Source organism: Megalops cyprinoides, chromosome 3, assembly GCF_013368585.1.
Source record: "Megalops cyprinoides isolate fMegCyp1 chromosome 3, fMegCyp1.pri, whole genome shotgun sequence".
Taxonomy (NCBI): Eukaryota; Metazoa; Chordata; class Actinopteri; order Elopiformes; family Megalopidae; genus Megalops; species Megalops cyprinoides.
In genome coordinates, this window is record NC_050585.1 from 41,323,552 (window position 1) to 41,342,048 (window position 18,497).

At 44.0% G+C, this 18,497-nt stretch overlaps 1 protein-coding gene across 3 annotated transcripts; it reads right to left on the bottom strand.

Moving 5' to 3' along the window:
• Positions 1–785: 785 nt before the first annotated feature.
• On the bottom strand, positions 786–9,369 carry mat2b (methionine adenosyltransferase II, beta). Of its 3 annotated transcripts, none has more exons than XM_036524789.1 (7): positions 9,246–9,369; positions 7,281–7,475; positions 6,748–6,862; positions 5,420–5,566; positions 4,393–4,586; positions 3,568–3,681; positions 786–2,041 (listed from the first exon to the last, which is right to left on the bottom strand). In XM_036524789.1, exons 1-7 carry the CDS (start codon positions 9,273–9,275, stop codon positions 1,865–1,867), a joined length of 972 nt encoding a protein of 323 aa, XP_036380682.1. In that variant the 5' UTR covers positions 9,276–9,369; the 3' UTR covers positions 786–1,864. The 3 variants fall into 3 exon arrangements, with proteins under 3 accessions (XP_036380682.1, XP_036380680.1, XP_036380681.1); XM_036524787.1 differs by lacking the exon at positions 9,246–9,369 and adding an exon at positions 8,519–8,618; XM_036524788.1 differs by lacking the exon at positions 9,246–9,369 and adding an exon at positions 7,731–7,827.
• Between the last annotated feature and the right edge of the window lie 9,128 nt (positions 9,370–18,497).

An 18,497-nucleotide genomic window follows, 5' to 3' on the forward strand; every position in this document is an offset into this window, starting at 1 on the left:
ATCGTACTCATTTATTGAAATTAAATTGAACGTTTCCATTTATTGTAAAAGTCTCCATTCTTGCCAAAAAGTGTAAATATTATTTCTGAGGAATTCTCCATTTTAAGTGGCAAATGTCACGGTGTATTGGCGATGTCACTTTGTTGATGCTCTAGCTATGTTGTTGTTAACTGTAACGTTATCTGTACAATGTTATTACAATGTTGCCGTTATGTTTGGTTGTAAACAGAATCTTCAATAAAGTTTAACGAGCTTGCGTATTAATTTATAACGGTGATAAAGCCACTTTCACTGGAACTACTTCATAGCCGTGGATTATTACCGTGCATTCACTGGGAAATAATTCACAGTCCTCCAGCCAATCAGAAACGAGTATTTAACCAAGCCGTGGTATAAACCTGTTTAAATAAAGCCATTTGAACCTGTAGGCTAATTGTTAGTCCCGTCTCTAACAGACAAGTTCGCAAAATCTAAGGTTAGAGGGATAAAAATGATTTCAGAAAATAAAATTATTATTTAGGGGTGCTGAGATGAAATTTAGGTGTGCTTGAGCACCCCTAGAGTCAAAAATCGCCAATGATATACACTTTTGGTAGTATGTTTTCTTCATGATTCATATTTATGAAATACAATAAATACGCATTTTATTCTGGCGTCAACACTTCAATATCTACGTACTCTGAATTGTAAGTGAATGGACGTACCCAAACTACCTAAATCACACCACATGCATTCAAACTATTTTACTCTGTTTAAACAATCCACACAGCAAAAGGACAGACGGATCACACCCGTGGTTTATTGAATGTGTACCACTGACTCTTCTGACAGTTTTCATAAAAAGATTTTTTAAACATCTCAAAGCATCAAAAGTAGTCAACCAGCAACACTCCCACAGAGCCACGATCATCGAGAACAAAACTGACAGTGCAAATTAATGTATCTGCAAAAATCATATGAAATACTTTTTAAACCAGGTTTAACTTTCAGACATCGGAATTACAAATACCTATTCCTGAAGAGATTCACAGTCAGTTATATTTGAGCACAGGTGCACAGAGTCGAGGCTTAAATTGCAGGTTGAAAACAGCGCTTTCACCGGACTTATTTTGGCTTGTTTTTGTATTTTGGCGCCCCCTAGCGTCTCTAGATAGTGCATAACAATAATGTCTTCCCACAAGCCACCACCAACAAACCAGAACATCTCAGACAGATCTGACGGGCTTAAAGAGAATTCATTATTATTATATGCCTCTACAACTGAGAAACTTGTGCTTTCTGTTTTTGCTTTGTCTCTTAACCTGTAAGTGTGCTATACAGAACATGATGCTGAGTGGGACAACTGCAGAGTCAAAGAACCTACAAAAACATGAGTATCTTCACATACTGGTGATAATAAAAAACCTAATTCTGTGCCCTATCCAGTCAAACAAATCAACTTCTTTTAACCAGTAAGCTTGATTTGAGAAAAAAAATGCTGCAGCCCCCTTCACAAACAAAATCTGACACCTAAAATACTGCTGGATGACACTGAACTGGACCCAAAACGTTTTGCAGAACCGCAAGGAATAATCAAGGTGTGTACATAAAGAAAAGGCCGAGGATTCTCTTGGACGGTCAACGGAAGTTGGCAGAGTTTTTCCCTCCTCAGGGCAGGAATGTTAACCACTAAGGATTTGGAGTGATAGATCGACCCGTGTGTTCACTATGGAGCCTGCTGCAGATCTACGAGCACACGAGAGACAGGGCTGGGAAAGGTTCACTTCATCCAGATCAAATTAAGAATAAACCTAAAAAGGATCCAGGGTTTTGGGGGGGGGGGGTTTGGGAGCCTATTAGAAGCATTGAGCCACGCTGCACCCCCTCAGTGGAAAACGGTCTGCCGCCAGCGCTTGTCGTACAGGAAGGGCCACAGGCTGTCCCGCACCGCCGTCCTGAAGGGCGTGGCCTCCACGCTGAGGCCCAGCGATTCCAGCCGAGAGCACTCCAGCTGGGCATTGTGGGGCCTCTGGGCTCCTGCACCGGCAGGCTGTTCCGTCAGCTAGAGAGAGGAGAGGGAGGGAGAGAGAGAGAGAGAGAGAGAAAGAGGTGGAGGGGAGAGAGAGAGAGAGAGAGAGAGAGAGCGCAACAGACAGGGAGGGAAAGAGACAGAGGGGGAGAGGGGGAGAGGGAGAAAGAGGGACAAGGGGGGATGAGAGAGGAGAAAGAGAGAAGGGGGGAGAGGGATGAGAGAGGAGAAAGAGAGGGGGAGAGGGATGCAAGAGGAGAAAGAGGGAGGAAAATAGGGATATAGGCAATATAGGAAATTAGCAGAGAAAACAAATATAATCTTCCTTACTGTAAATATTTGTAGCTTGTTTTCTGTGAAAATTCTTGTTCTTGTCTCTCAGTGTCATTGTGTTATGTCGAACTGTTGTATTGTCACCGTGGGCCTGAGAGAAACGCAATTTCAATCCTCCATATGTCCTGTGCATATTGGAGAATTGACAATAAAGTTGACTTTGACTTTGAATATATTGTTTACAAAGAAATGCAAATTATTTTTTAAAAACTGGCTGAGCTAAGTGAGTAACGTACTGATTTTTAAAATAAAAATCAGGACACACAGCCCTCCAGGAACTGAACTGGAAATAAGTATTCAGAAGAATGAAAATAATTTTTACATTAATAAAGGAATATCTATAATTTTTCAGAGCACAGTCTTTACAGTATCACAACAGAGAGAGCTGGCAATACTTTACAAGTTATATCAGGTTGCTTTCAGAATAGTAAGTCTCTGAAGTCTGTCACGAGTGTCACCCATAACACTCTTCCAGTTAATCTGTGATTCCAACAAATCACTGAACTAAGGATTTCAAGCATGAGGCAGCCCGTTGAATCTACTTGGCAAGTATTATGTTTTTAAGCACAAAACATCAAACACGGTTTATGGAAATCCTCTCAACAGAAGATCACCAGAGCAAGGCGTCTGCATATTTACAGAGTTCATCTGCTTAACAGACACCCAAAGTCTGGGCAATTTACATTGCAAAAAAAATTCCACATCTGACACATTCTGCTTCATACCATTCATAGGGCTGGATTTTCCACAAGCAAAATCAAGCTACAGAATATACACTATACAGCATCTTGGCTCTGCCCAAGATTCAAAACCTGCACATGCTCTTGCTCCTACATGCATTTATTAATAAATAAACCAACAGATGACATTTTGAAACAAAGGTCCCTTGTCATTACCGCTGACCTTGTGGTCCCTGAGAGGAACAGCGTGTGCTGGCCTGACTCGTCTGTACAAACTGTCCCTTCCTGAACGGTCTGATGCATATACAGAATCACGCACATTTCTCTTTCTGGGATTCAAACTCAATTTGCGACCCCCCAGGGGGGTCCAGAGGCTGTTGCCATGGCAACCACGCCACACACCAACACTCAAGGTGGTTGCTGGGGAGGCTGAAGGGTTAGGGTTAGGGAGGCTGTTGCCATGGCGATTGCTCACCACTATTAGGTAGCCGTTGGGGAGGTGGTAGGGTTAGGGTTAGGGAGGCTGTTGCCACGGCGACTGCTCACCGGTATAAGGTGGCTGCTGGGGAGGTTGAAGGCGTCGGCGATGGCACAGGCCATCTCGTATTTGGTCATCTGCTCCTTGCCAGAGAAGTGGAAGATCCCTCGCAGGGATGGGTCCTGAGTACGCGGGGGGGGGGTTGACAGACAAACATACAAACATCAGAGGACACATTAAAAACACAGGCAGCTGTGCGGTCCCTGGAAGCTGCTGTCTAGGTTCATTACTTTCTTTGTCTGTGCTTTCACCTATTCTATGCAAGACGAATGACACTGAATGCATCACAACATCTGAAAGTATTGTTGGGCCTAACAACTTCTGCACACAGAACAGCAGGCCGTCCACATTCTCTCCCTGCAGACCAACATACGGCCATCGCTGCAGTAATTCTGATCAATAACACTGAACTTGAGGTCTACCACAAAACAAGCATGTTGGTACCACGTGCCAATGAATAGAATGGCTAATTCCTTTTAGGCTGGTGTCAGTAGTCACGTTCCATGATGTAACAGTTGCGGAACTAAAAAAACATAAGACATAGCGTAACAGAGCGTAAACTGTTCATATGGGTCACTGAAGGTTATTTGCACCGTTCCTGACAGAAGACAGATCATCCATCTGGATAATTGAGGGTTATTTCTACTGTTCCGCCTAAGGTAGATAATTTATATGAATCCTTAAGGGCTATTTGTACCACAATGGACCATTTGCATAGATGATTGATGGTTATCTGTGATGTACTTGTGTATAAGGCTCAGCTAAGGTTCCCTGTATGTGATAATGTGGATGTTTTAAAGGGATTGCAGGTGGACGGGTGACTCCAAGCTCACCTGCAGCCTCCTCTCGGCCATCAGCCTGCAGACGCGCGCCACGTCGTTGACGTAGGTGGGGAAGCGCTGCTGGCAGTGATCCACGGTGCAGCTCTCCGACCCCTCCTGCACCCGGTCCCACAGCACCGTCACCGCACTCTCATCCACCCGTTCCACCTCCCCGTACAGGATGGGTACCCTGAGCACTGCCGCGCCTGGGGGAGAGGGTGGGGGGAGGGCGAGTCAGACTGGGACAGCTCAGAGAGTCGTACACACTGCTGATCCCGGGTGGAGAGAGGGAGTCAGTCACACTGGAAAACCTCAGAGAGAGTCATACACACCACCCACTGCCAAGCTTAGAAGAGAAAAGGTGTCAGTCACACTGGTAAGCCTCAGAGAGAGTCACACACACCATGCACCTGAGGAAGAGAGGGAGTCTGTTATGCTGGTACACCTCAGAGAGTCATACACACCACACAACGCTGAGCCTGGAGGAGAGAGGGAGTCATTTCCACTGGGACACCTCAGAGAGTCATACACATCGCCGTGCATGGGAGAGACAGGGAGTCAGTCACACTGGTACAGCTCAGCATCATAAACGCCGCTGCACTGGCAAAGAGACAGGGAGTCAGTTACACTGAGACACCTCAGAGAGAGTCATACACACTGCTCATCAACGGGGAGAGAGAGACAGTCAGTCACAATGGGAGATCTCAGAGATAGAATACACACCATCACTCCTAAGAGGCAAGAGAGGTGCACGGTAATAACACACACACAACCACGCACAATCTGACACAGTTTCTTTGGTTGGTCATCAGTGTACACAGCTACACAGACGTCTTCCAAGGCCCACAGAAGCACTTTCTTCGCCAAAAAAGGAGAAAAAAAGGCTCAAGAATTAGCTGTGCACCTTTACCCAAAAAGCTTAAACAGAAAAGCTTGTGATGGAAAACTCTGTGGCATTAATGGACACGGTTCTGTTCTGGTGATGACAATGATGATGATGGATGATACTGAGCAAGAGGAAGACAGGGAGTACCCATACCTGGGTTGTGTCTCAGGACCTCCCTCTCTCCCTCCAGTTTGGACTTTCCGTACAGGTTCAGAGGATTGGGTGCATCATTCTCACCATAGGGGGGGTTACGCCCGTCAAACACGTAGTCCGTACTGATGTAGATGAGAAAGATCCCAGCTGTAAAATGAAAGTAACTGTAAACAGCAGAGCACTGAAAGCATGCTGGCACACAGACATACATACACAGACACAGAGTTAAACAATCCACAGCCGAGAAGTGACGGGAGTGTGGCATGCTATGAGCGGAGATGCCGTGTGTCCTCAATCACTGATGTTCTGAACCAGGGAAAAGACTCTGCTCTCCAGCATAAACTTATCACTAATGCAGGTGATGCACTGCTATCAATGTTTGGATTTGCAATAGCCTAAACTCCCTTTACTACTACCAAGCTGATCGGATGTTCAGCAATAACTCCAAGGCTACATTCAAATGTATGCCTTTGCTGCCAATTTTATGAACTGAATGCATGCACTTTGGTTTCCAAATCGGGCGCCGTTTCATAGGCACAATCTGCCACTGTTGTTAAACACAGCTGTAATGTTCTTGTGCAAAACCTTTTCCATATTCCTCCCCACGGGCAAAAATACACAAAATCACATGAAGGACCTGAAGCTTTTGTGCTATACATGCGAAAATACTGCAGGCTCACATGCAAATGATGCCAGAATCAAGCTGCTTGTGCTTTCATGAGAACAAGGTGTTCAGCGCTGGCATCTGGCAATTCAAAAATTCTTATTTATCCTTCTAAAATCAAACTCATTTCCTGTTTCCTGTCAGAGGTTGCCCAAGGGTTAATGTGATTGGTCAGCACAGGAGAAGGACACCTAAGAACAGAACTCCCTGCCTGAATCTGATGGCCAAGGTGAATTACACATCTCAGAAACTGGTCATGCATGTAAAAAACAACCATATCACCTGCACACATGCACTATTATACCCACAATTCATAATACATTACATGAAACAATCCTTTCGTGGTACTTTAGGACAATTCTACATTACTGTGTGGGATTCTTTGGTTGCTTAGCAGCTGCCCTCATGCAGGGTTAGTAAACACATCTTACTCAGGCATTTACTGATGCAATTCAGGTTAAGTGCCAGAGTTACAAGCACTACATAACATAAGCCATAACAGGGCACCGAACACTCAACCTTTGTGGAAGCAAAATCAGCTCCCAAACTGCTACCCAATCAGACTTCACCTCCTGTTCACATGACACAGCTTTGAAAATAACAAAAAAAAAAAAAAAACAAACATGAGGACAGAAAGACACACCGTGGGGAGAATGTAACTGACCTGCCTCCTTTGCCAGCGTGGCCGAAGCATGGATATTGAGATTCATGGCCGCCTCAGTGTGCCTCTCAACCACATCTGGCCTCCGCTCCGCAGCACAGTGTACAATCACATGGGGCTAGGAGTCAGGTTACAGACAAAAGATGGAGTGAATGCAAGTACTACTGCACTGGGCGGCAGTGTAGCATAGTGTTTAAGGAGCAGGACTCATAACCGAAATGGTTCAAGCCCTGCTGGGATACTGCTGCTGTACCCTTGGGCAAGGTACTTAACCCACAACTGCCTCAGTAAATATCCAGCTGCATAAAAGGATAACATTGGAAAGAACTGTAACCTATGTAAGTCGCTTTGGATAAAAGCATCTGCCAAATAAATAAATGTAAATGTACTACCACAAGAGCCAGTATTAATAAATATAACAACAATGACAACAACATAAGAGTAATCATTATTTCTGTTTATTTCTATAGTTACAAGAAACAAGAAGATCGTCGTCATTATTATAGGAAAAGCACAGCAATAACCGAGGTCATTACCTGGAAATCCTGTATAACCCCCCGCACGGCATCCTCGTCCATTAAGTTGCACTTGAGGAACCTGGGCCGCGCGCGGCTGTACCCGCAGCCCAGGGTTTGCCAGGCATTGTTCTGAAACTCTTTGTAGACTGCGCGCCCGAGCAGCCCCGTGGCACCTGTCACCAGCACCCGCCTGTACGGGGTGTCAATGCTCTCCTGAAGCGGGACACAGAAACGGAAGAATCATTTGCCCGTTGAATGACTAACTGACGGACAAGTTCACGCAGACAGAAAGAAATGCGAAAAGCCTTCGCGTATCCTATGTTGAAATGCACAGGTTGATTAGCGCTTATGTGCTTGGCAGAAATGTCTGTCATTAAAAGTCTACGCACTGGTTTCGAAGGAAAGGTTTGTGGTTGTGCAAAAGCATTTGAGCGCTAATGCTACAGGTTTGTTTACTAAAAACGATACCATCAGATGGGGCTTCCGTTTCCTTCCACTCGAGCTCATCACTTCTATTTCATTTACTTCCGCGATTCTACACGTACTTAAAGAGAAAGCTCCCTCCCTTTGACATTCAGACGAAAATTGTGCCATTCGCGAAAGGAAATGAAATTGGGCGGAAATCAGCCTGTTTTGCCATCTGGGCGTTGTAACACGAGGTCAAGAGGGCGATGCTCACGTGATCCAGGCAGAAAGCAAAAACGTGCCCAAAACTCAACAACACACCCCTTTCCATTCGGTTTTTGCTGCATAAAAACGGCCTTGTCATAAAAACAACCGTCGCAAGCACCCCGAGAAGGGGGCAGTTTCCTCCAACCACCAATGAATGGCACCAAGCATTAAAACACTACAGACAGTCTTCTGTTAGTACTGAACGGAATCAGCAGCTTTTGCACAACGCACAAAGATATATTTCGGACGCGGATTGAAAAATAGCAACTGGTAATCCACTTTATCCACTGTTAATCTCCCACACAATGCAGGTATCAGTGGTTCAGTTAAATCGCGCTAGTACATGCATTCGTTTCATTCACTCCTGCAAAATCGAATTACCTCCACTGGTAGCCGCGTTACTGAAACAAACTCAAGCTTTTTGTATATAAAGTAGGCTCTCAAAATCGCGAGCTGGAAAAACGATCTGAACGCAGGCAGCTAGGCAGCTCGACAGCTAAACGCAATAAAATGGCAATGTTCACTTCTACTAACTCGTTACCTAATGCAGAGAGCCGTGTCACATTTTACCTCGCAAACCCTACCTGCACTAACTCTACGTGCCCGGGTGTGAAATGTATCTTCAGCTCCTTGTCCCTGACGTTCATTTCTATGCAGCCAGCTAGCTAGCGTGTAAATGCTCCGGATTACGTACGGTTGTATTTCTGTTGCGCAACCGAGTTCTGGGACCTTCGCAGATCAGCTGTTTCCTGTAGCTGCGCTCTCGCATATTATCGCAGAGCCTGCTGGTTCGCTAAAGCGAAGTTAGCTAGCTAACACAGCTAGCAAAAAAATATATGTTTCGGAAACCGGTTATTTGTAAACAAAATCCATGCAACTTTTGTTTTTTTATTTGTTCGACTATAAACAACTCCTTACAGTAATTCCATATATTAGCCTGCTGCTTAGCTAAAGCCGGTGCTTTTGACTTGATTGCCGCTAACCAGCTAATACGACCTGGTTTATTACACATACTTAGTCTTTTGTTTCGTTTCAAGTGACCTGGATAATTAGCTCATCGAACAGAAGCCTACTGTACACACACAGCTAGCCAGCTAACTAGCTATATAATTACAGTGCCTCGGTATACTTTTGCAGGCATTTACCACTCTTGACAAGCTAGTCTTCTGTGTTAGCTTGCTTGCAAGACAGCGAACTAGCTAATGCTTACGTGTCGTGCTATTAGAGACAACCTACCCAGGAAGCTAGCTTGCTTTCCTCTAATGAAAAGTCCGCGATAGCTATGCTTAATGCTTAGAAATGTGGTCTTACCTGAATGTCCCCATAAGGAAATCCAGGCATCTTCCTCAATATTTGGTTTGATCTAATACTGTTAACCTAATTATTCCAGATGCCTTACTCTTTCAACAAAGGCGGAGTATAGTGGAGTATTGTATTCCGGCTACACGTGAATTTTAAAGGTATGGTGTATCCTTAAAGGGCGGTTAACTACTTATTTTTATAATGCGACAAAAAATGCAACTCGTTCAAGTACGGCAATGACGCACGATACATTACTGATATTATGACATATAGCAGACGCTCTTATCCAGGGTGACTTACATCAATTACAGGTTTTTACAATGTTATCCATTTATATAGCTGGATATTTTACTGAAGCAATTGCGGGTCAAGTACTACCTTGCCCAAGGGTAGAGCAGCAGTGTCCCCTGTGGAGAATCGAACCGACAACTTTTTGGTTATAGATCTCCTAAACCACTACGCCTACACTTCCGCACATTATATTATAACATTATAGACACACGCCGTTTTGTCAGCGCTGTGCAGTCACTCTGATCATTATATGATCTGGATGTACCCTATTCATGATTCGGCTATATAAGTTAAGCCACTACGATGCGTGCGTGTGGTTTTTTTAAGTCCACATCACAGATATACTGCAATATAAAAGTAAGTAAGTTGACTGTAGCATAATAATTTTACGTCCATATTTAGATTTAGGATAAGGCTTGACGCGGAGTGTGAAACGCCGAATTTTACTTTTAATTAATATGTTTATTTGATAATTGGAGATTTCGGTTTTGCGACCTCTCTTCCTGCGGCCGAATCTTGTTGATATCGGACTTGCAAGATAGTTTCCACAGTCTTGATCATGGATATATTCACACGTCGTGTTTTGTATAGTTTTTTTTTTAACCATCTGTCTACCGACTAATTTAATAACAGACTCTTTTTGTAACTCAGGGGCTGTGAAATTTCGCAAATGACATCCCTCATTTTTAAAAGATAATTAGCTGACCCTCTGTAGGAGTCACTGCACACCCTAGTCACATTTCGATATAAAACCGGATAAACCAATTTTAGCACGTTGTGTCTTATCATTTGAGATCAGCGTTGATATTTTAGAAGTCGACACCTGCCGGTCTTTGAATCCTCTTCTTTTATTATCAGATGACCGCTAGATGGCACTCTACACACGATTTCCATCTCTGCGCTACTGTGACTATCTTTGACAGGGGATAGCGCAAAGCCTCGTGATCTCACATATCTAAACATGTGTTGACTTCATGTACCTGTTTTTTCCATTCATACAGAACCAGTTTCAGAGATTTTCACACGAAACTGGGTCAACGCTCTGACTGAGCCGTCTCCTTATCGGAAACGAGCATTGGTTATGTGAAAATATTCCACTGGACAGCTGCAAGCAGAAAAAAAACTTGTCATACAAGCGCATGCATGAATTGCATGCAAGGAATCTCTCAATATATGATTTCAGTATAGGGAAGCAGAGCTAAAATAGCCAAAACATTCAGAAAGGAAATTCCTGAAATTACATTGCATTTCAGATTCAAATTCAGATATTGCGTTTGTACGTCCTGAACAGAACTCATGGAGACGATGCTGAAGTTTGGTAATCGGCATGCATGAGATCTTGGTAATGATTTCTCATTGACAAGTCAAATTTTCCATCTTGGACAGCAATCCTGTGTTGAATTGTTATACATAGACACAGATCTTTAAATATGTCTATGCTTGCATTGTTCTAGTAACAGAAATAGTTTTATTAGGGAAAAGGCATATTAGATGTGATATTCAGATCCAGCATTTGTTCCTCCTCAAGATATTTTTGGCTTCCCTGTGGTTGAGGGCGAGGGAGTAGACTAGGTGGGGTTAGTTCAGGAAGGGGTTTTTCATGGCCAGAGAGGGGTGTAAGCCAGTGTTCCTCAACCCTCTCCTGGAGGACTCCCTGCCCTGCATGTTTTAGATCTCTCCCTGCTCCAACACATCTGATTCAAATGATCAGCTTGTTATTAAGGAGTCAGGACTTCAGGAGTTCATAATGAGCTGATCATTTGAATCAGCAGGGGGTACTCCAGGAGAGGGTTGAGAAACACTGGTGTAAGCAACTTCTGCCAAAAACTTTATACTAATTGTTTGGGGTCAGCAATGGGAGTTGGCAAACTGATTTTAGATCTGCTGCCAGGTGCCTTGAGCTTGGAAGCTGACCCACCACCAGGGGGCGCACGCTGTGCAGAGTTTAGTAGAAGGTACGAGTGTTTCCAGCTGGTCAAGCAAGCGGTTCTTCCCAAGCTCATCATTCTTGGACGGAGGAATGAAACAAGAGCTGCTGGGGTTTGACTGACAGGTGGGCGGGGGGAGTGCGACACCCTGACACGATTCCTGACAGCACGTGCAGCTCTTGGAGTAACTCGACAACATCAGATCCAGCTGCTACACCACTGAATTAGACATAGATGCACACACACACACACACACACACACACACACTAGTATATACGTGCATGCACACACACACACAGATACACTCAGGCTCCAACATTAATGGAGGTGAAGATTCTTTGGTGTTCACGGAAGATGGTTGTTCTTTTGTTCGTTTTTCGTTGGAAAGGTAGGTCTGACACTCCTGTGCAGAGTTGTACTGTGGTACGGGAATTGTACCGGAACGTTCCACCCACTGAGCCGGTGTCACCTGCTGCAGAGCTGCAGTTTTTCCTGCTAGGCACACACACACACACACACACTCACAAATACCAAAACTGGGAGAAGTCCAGACTTGTTCTTTGTAAACATATCATTGCCAGCAGCAGTCTTTTCAGCAGCACCTGCAGGACAGTGTGTGAGCAGTTCCCAAAAATACCCAAGTGCATGTGGGAACCCATCAGGGTGGCAGGGGTGGGTGAGTGGGTGGGTGGGGTTATGGGGTGGATGCCTGGGGGACAAGGCCAGAGAGTGTGGCAGGGTTCAGAGCTCCAGATCCTGAAGGGACCACGCCCCCACACACACTGCTTTTGGGGCTGATTTGTAAGGAAGCAGAGCCAGGTGTTGTGAAATGCTGTTCCACCCCATGCATAGGATTTTAAGTGATCAGCCAGATTTTTTTTTTTTTTTTTTTTTGCAAACAGGAAGTCATTAAAGAGATGCTGAGATTTGATCTTTGATTTCCCAACAAACCCTTTGACAGCAGTAGACAACATATTGATTTCATTCACATAGATTTCCAAGGTGTTGATAAAGTTATCCTTTCTGACATTGTGGAATGTAAAAAGTAGTATTCATATTAGCCTTGGACAAGCCACAAGTGAACTACTTCCCCCTTCCATTCAGGGGTACTGTGCTAGCCCTGTTAGCCAATCACAGAACAGGGGAGAACACCGCAGGACCTGAAGGTATCAGCAGTGCACCTTTGACATTTACTGTAGGGAGGATCCTTGGGATATTATTATCTTTTTTTCTCAGAATTGGTCTTAAGTTGTGTGTATGAATTATAGCCCTCCCGCCTGGTCATCCCACCCATTTCCAGTTGTACTCAGTGGGGAATGGGAGAAATGCAAGGGGGAGTGGTGACTGACAGGACTTTCCACCGATCAGGAGAAGAGGCGGTGCCTGCTTTGATGAAAGGAGCAGAGGTCCAGTTCAGAGAGTGCGAGTGTGTGTGTGTGTGTGTGTCATCTGTTGTCAAAGCACTGCAGTTGTCCTAGTTGTCCAGGCAACTGCGCTTTGGCCAGTGAACAGCATTAGGTGGAGGGGACAAAAATAGTCCCCCACCCCTCACAGTAGAAGGGACTAAGAGAAGGAATTATTGTTTAGTGTCAAGTCACACCCCATTTTTAAATACATTCTTTATCACCACTTGGCATATTCCCATTCAGGAGTGACTTGCACATATATTTCAGCTGTGAATACCATGAGAACTCAGTAGGCGTAGGACGCAGGCCATCTCAGCTCTCAGTCCTTTCAAACTTTTCCATCATACACTATATGCAGTGGCGACTGGTGAGCTGGAAACGGGAAGCTGAAACTTTACCTTTAAATTTATCATTACTTCCAACCTGTTCCCCTTTATCCTCCTTGACTAACAATAACACAAATAATTCACAGAATAATTGACACCAATGCGTAAACAGAGTAAAGGATTATGCTCGCAAAACAGTGCAGATTGTCTGTAGTTTGTGCGCTATTGCGAAAGCTACAGCATGAGGTTGTTTAATTAACAAGGATGGCAATTTGAACAATTAAGTGGCAAGTAATCCCAAAGCTTTCTCTTAAATGTTTCACATTATAGCTTTCTTGTGTTACAAAATTCAAAATACAAAACGGAGCTAAATTTAGTTAGATCGATTTAAATTACTTAGAATAAACTTTTTAGGTTAGGTTGAGTGCAACGAACAATAACGTTTAGAACACAGACCTCACAAAAGCTGTGATGTGTCATGAGCATTTAACGTAATTTAAATCGATAAGTTGCCATCCTTGTTAATTAAACAATCTCACGTTGTAGCTTTCGCAAGCACAAAAAACTACAGACAATCTGCGCTGTTTCGCAATCATACTCATTTACTCCATTTACGCGATTGGTGTCAATTATTCTGTGAATTATTTGTTTTATTGTTAATCAATGAAGATAAAGGGGAACAGGTTGAAAGTAATGATAGATTTAAAGGTAATGTTTCAGCTTCCCCTGTTTCCAGCTCACCAGCCGCCACTGATTATATGGCCAAAAATATGTGGACACCTGACCATCACACCTATATGAGTTTATTGGACATCCCATTCCAAAACCATGGGCATTAATATGAAGGTACACCCCTCCCCCCCCTTTACAGCTATAAACATGCTTTCCACAAGATTTTGGAGTGTGTCTGTGGGAATTTGTGCCCATTCAGCCAAAAGAGCTTTTGTGAGGTCAGGCACTGATGTTGGACAAGAAGGCCTGGCTCACAATTGGCGTTCTATTTCATCCCAAAGGTGTTCAGTGGGGTTGAGGTCAGGGCTCTGTGCAGGCCATTGGAGTTCCTCCACACCAAACCCGTCAAACCATGTCTTTATGGACATTGCTTTGTGCACAGGGGCACCGTCATGCTGGAACAGGAAAGGGCCTTCCCCAAACTGTTGCCACAAAGTTGGAAGCATACAATTGTCTAAAATGTCTATACACGCTGTAGCATTAATGTTACCCTTCACTGGAAGTAAGGGGCCTAGCCCAAACCCTGAAAAACAGCCCCAGATCATTATCCCTCCTCCACCAAACTTTATAGTAGGCACTGTGCATTCCTGTAGGTAGCGCTCTCCCGGCATCCTATGAGAGTGCCGCGTTTAAAGTCACTGAGCTCTCCAGTACGACTCATCCTACTTCCAAGGTTTGTCTATGGAGATTGCAAGGCTATGTGCTTGATTTTATGAATCTGTTAACAATTGGTGTGGCTGAAACACTTGAACTCAATAATTAGGAGGGGTGTCCACATACTTTTGGCCACATAGTGTACATTTAAAGCAAAATAATATGATCACATTCAGGGGTCCTGGGAGTTCCCCTGTCTTCTCTGAGTGCTGCATGCCTGATCTGGTCCCTGTGACCTTATGACAGCACTCAAGATATTTTCATAAGTCCTCGAGTTGCCCCTTCATGCACTGGTGACCCAGTTCTATAATGCTCTCACAAGTACTGAGTGTTAAAGGAGAAGTCCTGCCAGAATCTACAGGATACTCACAATCCACAACTGAGAGATCGAGTTTAATGTGTTACTTTTTTTTTTTTCAAAAAAAGAGGTTCCAGTTGTTGTTGTTGACACATGGGGCATTTTTTCCAGCTCAAAGCATCTTGTGTGAGCCAATGATAAAATGTTAAAGAGTATAGGCCTACTGGCGGCATTTCATTCAGATTTATTTGGTTGATTTTTTCAGTGGAATGGGGGTTGCCCCTAGTCACTTTTAAGCACAAGCCAGACTGTAGATATACTCCTGGGTATGCTTATTAGTGGAAACAATTTTCCAGGGAAGAAAATGTACTTACCACTTAACTAAAATATACATACAGCCCGAATCTGGATTTAGGCCAAAGTATCAGCATGGGTTTTGCCTGCACTTCTTTTAAATAAATTGAAGGAAGCATTCTGCTGAATAAACTTGTGTCTTACAGTTGAAATATGCACACAGTAGCTCAAAAGGGACAGTGTGGAGTAATGGTTAAATATTGGGGGTTGTAACCAGGAAGCAGTAAATTTCACTTTCAGGTGGGGCAAAATACTTCACCCAATTTGCTTCAGTAAATATCCTGCAGTATAAATGGATAACGTGGCATATTTCAGCTCAGTCAGTCATCTTGCATGAGGGTCATGCAAGTAAATGCTGAGTGGCTGGAAAAAACATGTATTGACGTCCAGTGGCAATTCAAAGAGGAGGTGTGTTTCAGGCAGCCTTGTGAGGTGAAACATCAGCTAAAGGGTACATTCTGATTAAGAACAGTTGTACTGATACAGCAGCTCCAACTACACTGATAGAACCACTGATACTGCACTTTTGACCAAACTGAGAGCTGAACCTCTGATACTGCAACATCGAGAAATCTGAGCCACCAGTAACTGCAGTTTTGATCGCATTGAGCGCCGAACCACTGAGGGCCACTGATACAGCAGTTTCAACCACTCTGAGAGCAGAACCACTGATACTGCAGTTTCAACCACTCTGAGAGCACAACCACTGATATTGCCGCAACAGCAACATTTCTGCAGAGTCACTGACAGTCGCTCCACTCTGAATGAACAGAACAAGGCTGCCAGGTGACCCTGACACCCCTGCTCAAATACTAAGATATGCATTTTATCTTTCACTGGTATGTGGTACCTGTCCATCATTCATAAAATGTATGGTTGCTGCGAAAATGGTCAGGCCTCATAATCACCTCAAAAATGTGTGAAATTCAAACTAATTAAATGAAATTTCCAATGAAATAAAAGCTGTGCATGGTTAAATTGCAAAATGAACACTTAACACTGTTAAAATTCATCTGGTGTGAATAATAGGATTCCCATCACATAAAACAAGACTGCTGGATGATTTAATTGTAAGGCAATTTAAAAACTGGTTATATCAGTATCATTATATCGATAAGTACATATGTATATTGTGACAGGTTTGATACCAAGCACAAAAGCAGTTCCATAGTACAATCAGCAATAAAGTGTTCAACATTCTTTTACATGCATATGTATATATTATGTATGTGTGTGTGTGTGTGTTTGTGCACCATTCTACAGCATGTGGATAATGCAACAATTTTGAATAAAACTATGAACAATTTTATTCATACAGCACTTTCCACACATTGTTTTCAAAGCACTTTCTGAAAAAGATTAAAACATGAATGTGTCTGTTAGGGCCAAGTAAGTGGATGCATTCTGGGAATTCTACTCATTCCTTTGTGACCTCAGAAGGAGATCCAAGGCAGCCAGGCACTTCAGTTTGCTCAAGAGAGTGTAACAAATTTGAAAGGGTTCCCTATGGGGTTGACGGGGCCTCTGCTGTAGGCCACGGCTCTCCATTTCTCTCTGTCTCAATTTGAACGCAAGTCATTTATTAACAACGGCACCAATCCAAGCAGAACCACAGTTTACAGTCCACTGTAACTGGCCCCCGAAGACGGGCTACACTGTGGACCCCAGTGGCTGGGATAACTGACCTCCTTTCCTTGTGAGCAGAAAGTAAACATATTGATAACATCTGCACCCCTTAGGCACCCTTTGGAAGCTTACACATCTTTTACCGGCAGAGCAAAAAACCTCAAGGGCCTCCTCTCAGGAGCATGCAGTGGATATCCCAGAATTCCAAGAGTCACAACCACCTTCCTTTCAGAATGCTAAGGTACTTCAGAAAACCTCATCGTTGTTCTATGAGGTTCTGGTACCATCTATGTTGCTATGCTAACAATGGACGTTTTGTTTTGGACCACACCTCCTCAAGATTATTCCAAATGAGCAGCAAATCAGAATGTTTTTTTTTCTTATTTTTTGTTAATTATCATGCATTTGTGATCATATGGTTAAATAACTGGAGTGCTCTCTCAGATCTACAGGATACAGCATGGGTTTACATAAACACAATGCCTCCATTTCTTCATGGTAACATATCCTGTTAAAGTCTCTCTTTCACCCTTTTTTCTTAAATATCACCCCCAGTCATTCAGTCATTCTTTATGGTTCATTTTCACACAGCATGTAGGTCCTCGTCACATCGTCTAACACAGTTACAGAAAGACAGGAGACAGCACTGACCAGCACCCGTGACCCTCCACCCTGCCCCATTACATCATCCCACAGAACCCCTTCACACCTATCATCCCTACAGTGCCCTGATTAGGTGGGATTATCTAATCTTCAGGGGAGAATGTGTTTGGGCAGGGAACTGGGTCACTCATATCTTCACTGTAAATGGATCATATTGCACACCACATGTCAGGGGGTGAAGAGGAGGGGAGGAACACAGGATCCAAACCCAGGCCCTCCACACGCACACGCACACGGTACTAACCATATACACACATGCACGCACGCGCACGCACGCGCACGCGCGCACGCACACACACACACACACACACACACACACACACACACAAACACACAAACACAGTCACACAAACACGGCACCAACCATATACACACGCACACACACGGCACCAACCGTATACACATATGCACGCACACACACAAACACATGCATATTCCATCTCTGCAGCATACAGGCAGGAAGAGAAACAATGACAGCCTCTCTTTTTGTAACTGGATTTTATTTTACACATTTTTGTCCTTTCTCCTTGCAGCTGTGCTGTCTGGCATGGCAGAGCGCGTACACTGCCACCACACACGCACAGCTCCCAAAGTAGACAGGTGACCCCCCCCACCCCGATCCCACCCTGTCCCGCCCCCTAGCATTAGGGCCACACTCGGCAGCGAATCAAAGGCCACCATAAATAACGAAAAAAAAAATGACTGTCTGTAGTCATCTCCTGCATAAACATAGATTATGCATTCATCCATGTATTTAAACAAAGTCGCGAATGTACAAAAGGAAAACCGTACAGTGAGCACAGGCAGCTCCAGCCATCCCCGGCCTCCTCTCCCTGTCCCCACTCTGAGGAGGAAACCGCTGCCCTCCTCTGTCTGCACAACACAAAATCCACTGCCTTCAGTCACAGGGACCAACACCCTGCCATTCACAATGCCCCCGAATAACCAAAAAAAAAAAAAATAAGTACCTTTACATTAAAAA

Coding starts and splice junctions, on each gene's coding strand:
- mat2b (XM_036524787.1), bottom strand. CDS start 8,581: ATGAACGTCAGGGACAAGGAGCTGAAGATACATTTCACACCCGGGCAC. Junction 5,567..6,747: donor CACGCTGGCAAAGGAGGCAG/GTCAGTTACATT, acceptor TTCATTTTACAG/CTGGGATCTTTCTCATCTAC. Junction 2,042..3,567: donor CCAGCAGCCACCTTATACCG/GTGAGCAGTCGC, acceptor TCCTCTCTCTAG/CTGACGGAACAGCCTGCCGG.